This window comes from Dermacentor silvarum, chromosome 9 (assembly GCF_013339745.2).
Source record: "Dermacentor silvarum isolate Dsil-2018 chromosome 9, BIME_Dsil_1.4, whole genome shotgun sequence".
Classification (NCBI taxonomy): domain Eukaryota; kingdom Metazoa; phylum Arthropoda; class Arachnida; order Ixodida; family Ixodidae; genus Dermacentor; species Dermacentor silvarum.
In genome coordinates, this window is record NC_051162.1 from 127,081,507 (window position 1) to 127,088,590 (window position 7,084).

Genomic DNA, 7,084 nt, shown 5'->3' on the forward strand with positions numbered 1-7,084 from the left:
CATAATTAGTGCTATCGCGTAACAAAACCAGGCAACCTTTTCTCATATCACCGTTTCCAATATATTTTGCTCAGTAAGCGGGTCATACCTATTAAAAACTACAACAAGAAAATTAATAAGTTTAGGTGTGCTGCGAACTATATCGAATAAGTTGCTGCAGGGGGGGGGGGGGGGTATAAATGCGTAATGTTTACAAGCCTTTCTGCGCTTTCTTTAACACAATATTTATATTATTACGCTGATAACATAATGTTTTCCGAGTGGTTTCCGGTAGTCGGAAAGTGCGTTGCACAGAAATAGTATTCTGCTAACCTACAGAACCAATTTGTTTCTGTATTCCAAAGTGGTAATGGGACTTATTTACAAGAAAATACTGCAAAGCATGCTTGACAATTGGGAACGATAGCGCGTGGTGCCCCACTAATGTTCAAGGTAAACCGCTTCTCAGTAAAATAACGAGACTTTTGCTTGCCAGAAAAAAATTTTGCATTTGCAACCCCAAGTTGCTGGAATTACGAGCGAAATGTGAAATTCGCATTCAACCACAATGTCACTTTCAAACGCTGTCGCCAACAGTCGGCAGACCAAAATCGGTGCCGTGTGGCATAGTGTGAATCAGCCTTAAGTGATGAGATCGTATCCCTGTCCGCGAGAGGTTCCAGGGGTTCTTTACCGTGCACCTAAATACCAAGTACACACAAGCTTGTTTGCAATTCGCCCCCATTTAAATGTGGCCGCCACGGAAGAGGTCGAATCAGCGACCTCGAGCTAAGCACCGCAACGCCAGAGCCACTCGGTGATCACATCGGGCGGTTTATGGACGATACATTTAATACACAAGGTTTCTTGTCCTCATAATGCTGGTAATAATAAAACTAAACATTAGGGAAAAAATACAAATGATAAATGGAGAGCGCCGTGCTACAGTGTCTGTAGCCGTTATAAAAATAAGCTCAAATGAGGTCTACAGTGTCTGTAACCTCGTTATAACAAAGCAGGACATAACTAAATAATAGATATAACTAACTGACGTTCCCCTTGAAATCCCCATAGAGATCCATGTATTCATGCGCATAGCAGTTCTTGTCTACTTCAGCCGTTTTGAGCCTATCTATCTATCCTCTTACGCTAAGCCAGTGGACAAGTTATCGACCTGCTTGGGCCGCTATAGGTATGTTCCTGGTCGTGATGCCGCCGTGGGCTTTCCATTGTCGTCATTACAGCTTCGCGATATCTTACTCCCGTCATGTCGTCGGCGTCACGCCTTCTACCCCGACCCAGTGGCCCAAGTTGTCTAATAGTTTGGGCCACTAAGTATGGGCTCGTGGTCGTGATGCCGCGCAGTGGTCGTTGCATCACCGTCATTCCAGCTTTGTCATCCGACACTCGGCATGGCGTCGTCGTCACGCCATCATCGTCATACAGTTGTCATGCTTTCGTTGTCACACCGCCATTGTGACGCCGTCGTGGTCGTTCAATCATCATCCAGCTTTGATTGATTGATTGATTGATTGATTTCCTCACTCACAAATTTCTCTTCGCATCCACTAGTCCAGCACTTTGCAGCCGACAGGCATAAATATCTCAAATTCTATTCTTGCGCTAATGAAAGTAATATAGGCGGCAGCGCCTAAATTTTGTCATCGTAACACTGGTTAGAACAAAGGCAAACACATAATCCCCGCCCCCACCCATTTATTTATTTTTCTCGCAAGCTTCTAGGACTCACGAAACTGCTACACGTGCAATGTACCTGAGTAAGTGAACCACACACTTCAATTGCTTGTCTCCAATATGACTGTGAACGCATCGGTCACGTGGCCTCGGTCACGTGGCCACTGCCCTTGAAATTTGTGTACCAGGTTTGCGGGTTTGCCACTGTGGTAAAAATCCCGACCGCTTAAGTCGATTTCATCCTTTCATTTTTCGAAGCTTTTCATAATTTTGTCTGTGTATAGTGAATTTTCTGTGGTGAAGACACATATAGCTTGGATGTAAATAGCGATTGAATTTTGCTCTTTTGTTATCGTCAATATGGTACAAAGTAATAATATAACAGAGCATGTCAATGCGCTATTTTTTTTTAAATCAGCTGTCCATTGCTGACACGTTGATTAGCCTACCGCGCGCCATCCCATTTCACCGCCTTTATCGCTGTTCAATAAAACCTGCCCCAAGAAAAGCACTTGGTGTTGTCCTTCAATCATTGCATCTACTTAAACAAAGCATTCCGGTTCTTCTGGTCGCAAGCTTTGCCTTTTTAAACACTGTCCCCTTAGACCAACCTATTTGCTCGAATCAGCATCCCCTCTCAACACATCCACAAATTTGGTGACCGCACACACGTCGACATCACAGGTAGAAAAAAAAAAAAAAAAAAAAAAAAAACACGGTCACCACAATCGGCAACAGCGCAACATAGGTGCTGTGGTGAGTGTACATAGTTACGATACATGCAGGATAACAGGACTTGCAGAAAAATAATTTCTATAATACGCTTCCTTGGCGCAGCTGCCATAATATGCAAGTGAGGCAAAAGCGGGGACGCCTGGCATACAACGACGTGTGACAACAAAACTTTGTTTAGAGTGTAAGCCCCAAAAACACTCTACAAACTGTTAATTTTACACCTTTTGGAACGTATCTATGTCTCACAACGATTATCCGACGTAACATTCTTGACAGAAAAGTATGGAGCGCAGACTTTTCAAGAAAGTCTGCAAGCAAGCAAGACATCGATTATCATTGTGGGACAAAGATAACCCCCAAAGCGTGTAAACTGGTTTTAGAGTGAAACGCTACAAACTTTTCTTTGATTGTCGCAGCGAAATCTTTCACTGTTGCAACCTGAGAATTTAAAATTTAAACGTTCTGCGGCTGCCAGCATAAAGAAAAGATGAGCATGAAATGGTCCAGTCGTTGCATTTAGTTCAGGATTTTAAGAGAAGCTTCGTATCATTGCTGTTGTAATGTAGGCACTACGCATGGTTTCCTCTGCAACAAAACTGAATAAATGGTGTCCAAACCACGCCCCTGTGACGACTCTATGTATAAAAAGCCGATCTCGAAGGCCGCACTCTTGTAAATTGCATGGGCCAGAAGTGATTAAGAAATTAGAAACACGTCATACCTACCATGAGCGAACTACACCGCAACGCAGTCGTACCTCGTCTATTTTGCCGTCTATTGGCTTTTATTATCTGGGGAAATTTGATTGTAGCTTGTTTCCGGTGCCTTAATTGGCTTTTGGCGTATGCGCTCAGCAAGAGCATGGCCTTCAAGATCAACTTTTCTTACGCAGGGAGAGCCGTCACTAAGATGTGGATTAGGAGACCACGTATTGAATTTAGCGTCCAAGCCCCCTTTCGTGAATGCAGTCAAAATCTAACTTTAAGCATTTGTTAAAACAACGTTTAAGCATTTGTTAAAACAACGTTGCAAGACGATGGTTACCCAAAATGGCCAAAACAGAAGGTCAGGTTACAGTGGCTAGTCAGGTTGCATGAAGCGTGGTATGAAGCCAGGCCCAGCCAAGCCAAAGTCGCCTGTGCGTCGGCTGCACGACAATCCGTGCAAGTTTTCGCATGTACTTCGCGTGTTGTCATGTCCGGCGCCAAAACATGTTGTTTGGATCTAAAATTGCTTGACCATTGAGAGTGCGCTTCTTTCACGTCCTTACTGATCACTCGGTCATTTTAAAGCAGTAATCATGGCCAGGAACGCCGGTGATATCGATGATCCACCCAGAAAACCGGTAAGCGTAGATCTCTGGAAAAGCATGTTCGGTGCGAATATATAAAACAGCAACCTAATAACAGTACGGTCGAACCTTTGTGACTCATTTGGTTTCCCACGCGTTGAAGACTGGGCCTGAACGAAGCATGTGCTCTTCAAGGTCGAAATATGTGACCGTGTGTTCCTTTCGATCCAGGTTATGTTCATGGGCCGCAACATAGAAGAAATACCTTGCTTTAGGCAAGTTTTCATCACTGGAATTCTCAGCGGCCTTGGCATAGGATTTGGCACGTTTATGCTGACAAGTGAGTGAGCACTGTTTAATCGGTATTCTTTCGCTACCAGGGGCCAGAAGACCGAACTACGTTACTCAAGTGACCAACGTCATTTGCCTCGATAAACTGGTCCTGCACTGAACGCATTTCAACCCGGGGTGTTCGAAGTTTCCGAATCGTTTCTAATACGAAAGTTCCGTAAAAACAACCTTGGAATATCAAATTAAATACCGAATATTTATTAATTTCTTAACAAAGTGAAATATAAACGTTAGGTGAAGCCCGACTGGCTAAAAGGAAATTACTTATTTACATCATTTGATACATGTAATGCCTTTCAAAACTAGACGTTCGGTCAGTACAGGAGCTTCAGTGATAAACAACCGAAGAGTAATCGTACCTGGCGCACGATCACAGCGACAGTGAAACGCAGAAACAGCGCATCACCAAAATACACGTAGAGTGATGTGTTTGTTGAAAAAGTAATGTGTAATGCTACAACATTGCGCATCATTTTAAAGAGATGTAAAGATAATGATATTGCCCAAATAACACATTTATTTGCCTAATCGAGTGCAAAAGTTCGTAGGCTGCCTAAAGGCAAAGCATCTATTGAATGACTGGAAATTATTCAGCGGAAATTCGCTGTTCCGTGCATTTACTCAGCAACTGGCATCTCTGTACAGCAACTGCGGTACCCCTGTAGACTCCAATAACTGTTGTTATCCCTTATATTTGAACATAAATGAATATTCAACAACTTAAATTATGTCAGTGTTGGACACCCTTAATCTTCAGTGGTGCTCAACACTGACCTACTAGTGAATGTTCAAATACAGCATTAAACATCAACTGCGAAAATTGCAGAGAGTCACTTAAAATTATTGCCATGAGGACATTTGACAAAACGTACGAGTGTAGGACTGGCTGTTTTGCTAGTCGTCGGGCTGGCATTCTAGCTAGGGGTACAGTAACGCAGAATATACTGCAACAGACACAAACACAAAACAGACTTGGATGAAAGTTTCTAACGGCTGTTTAATGAAAGCCACCCACTGATAGATGTTCTAAGTGGAGTACATGTGCCAGCCACACAATTGCATCACTGCACAAAAAGAACCAGGAGATAAGAAAATTCGTGCAAGTCAAAGGACCTCATTCATGAACTCACACTCAGCAGTATGCAAACTCAGTGATCTGTCATTAAACAGTTGTTTGTAGCGCTCAGTCCTTCTCTTGTTTGTGTGCAGCTGTTGCAGTACTAATCTATATGGAATATCCAAATCACTTTATGAAATGTACTCCATGAAATTCTCGTCAGCATTTTGTTAACAAATATCTCTCAGAAGATTTGCTTAATGACCTGCAAGTTGTGTTCCTTTTTGTTTGGATATTTTTCTTTTTTCTAGAACGTGACGTACAATATTTTCTTTGACAGGCAGGCCTCGGCGGTCCGCAGACGCAGCCGTGTATTCGTTCGTCGGCATTACAATGTTCTACTGGTAAGTCGGTCACTCCAAACATTCCCATTATGCACCCAGCTGTTGTTGAGCCACAGCTTGGACCATTGGATACTCGCCATTGAATGTGTATTGAATCAACAACTTAGAGTACTGACGAAAATTTTGTACCTTGCTTCTTTTGCTTTTTTAGGTATGCTGACTCTGTAATTACACTGCGAAGCCTGAATTCCTTGAGAGCGCCACAAATAATTGTTTACACCGCCTTCCATATGACCCATTCAATATGGATGTCCAGTGCAACATGGCTTCATACATGAAAAAAGAGACAGACTGATCATGTTGGCAAAACTGCAGATGGCGGCCATGCACCAGCCAGTCACCCAGTGTGTGGTAGATGGCCATAAAATGACCGTGTCGCCGAAACGTGCCATATTAGCTCTTCCTATTGTTCGCTTCCCATGGAAATGCAAGGGTTTACATCCCGTCGACTGCTGAATGAACTTAGCCTTTAGCAGCATGGCCATAGCATGTGTGTATGCTTCAGCATATAGCACTACAGGACCCCCACAACAGGTTTTCATGACATGGCAAGTCATGCTGCACTTAGCACGCATTCTGAACTGGTTCCATTAAAACGTAGTGTAATTATTTGTAGCGCTCTCACGGAGTTGAGGCTCTAGAACATAATTACTGGGTCAATGGCTATCCAATAAAGCAGTGAGAACATAACAAAAATTTACTGTCAGTACTCCTTCAAGTTCCACAGATTGGCAGGTATGAATACCTATCGGTCCGTGTTACTAATGAGCTGTGATCATCCTTTACGCAGGTTTTACTGTCGGTACCAGTTCTCTGTACAGAACTTCGAGTATCGGAGGTTGCAGAGGGAGATCCAGGCGGCCATTGTTGAACGAGGCAGTGACCAGAAGCCAGACAAGCCGAAGCCAAAACTAGAAGATGCATAACACGTGCGACCAGTGAAGGTAACAATGTCCCCGCCTGCAAATTTATACTGTAGTAAATATTATTCATTACCATAGTACACGTCTCCTCATTTTCCTCGCAATGGCTGGTTTGTGAGGTGCTCTCAACACTAACGGTCATAGTTTGTACATGCATGTGCCTATTCAGTACCATAAATGGCCCACTCATGAAGGAAGTGGACCAGTGAATGTTCATCATGTCTTTACATACACATGTGCCCACATGGCTTACTTACTCAAAAAGAGTGGCCCAATATATGTCTGTAACATGTCTGTGTACACCTGATTACTCAGGTATACGAGTGGCTTACCAGCAGGCAGTGGGCCAATATATGTTCATGTCTGTACTACAAATGTACCTACTCAGGCCCAAGAGTGACCTACACAGGAAGCAGACCAGTATATAATGTGTACGTGTACATATGTGCCTATGCGGCCTACTGAGTGGGCCAATATAAGATTATAACTCAAGCCCATCAATGGCCCGCACATACATAGGAAGTGGGCTGACTTACAGGGTGTTCTTTTTATACCATACAGATCTTTTACTCTATAAAAAGGCTACTAGTGTAGTGAATGTGATGAGTTCTTCAGTGAGGCAGACATACTTTTCTCCTAATAATGTGAG

General features: G+C 43.2%; 1 protein-coding gene across 1 annotated transcript; it reads left to right on the forward strand.

The window, feature by feature from the left end:
- Positions 1-3,525: 3,525 nt before the first annotated feature.
- LOC119464261 (cytochrome c oxidase assembly protein COX20, mitochondrial) lies at positions 3,526-6,512 on the forward strand. The gene is made up of 4 exons (XM_037725170.2): positions 3,526-3,754; positions 3,932-4,040; positions 5,449-5,512; positions 6,303-6,512. The coding sequence occupies exons 1-4, from the start codon at positions 3,710-3,712 to the stop codon at positions 6,436-6,438; spliced, it is 354 nt and encodes a 117-aa protein (XP_037581098.1). The 5' UTR covers positions 3,526-3,709; the 3' UTR covers positions 6,439-6,512.
- The last annotated feature ends 572 nt before the right edge of the window (positions 6,513-7,084 follow it).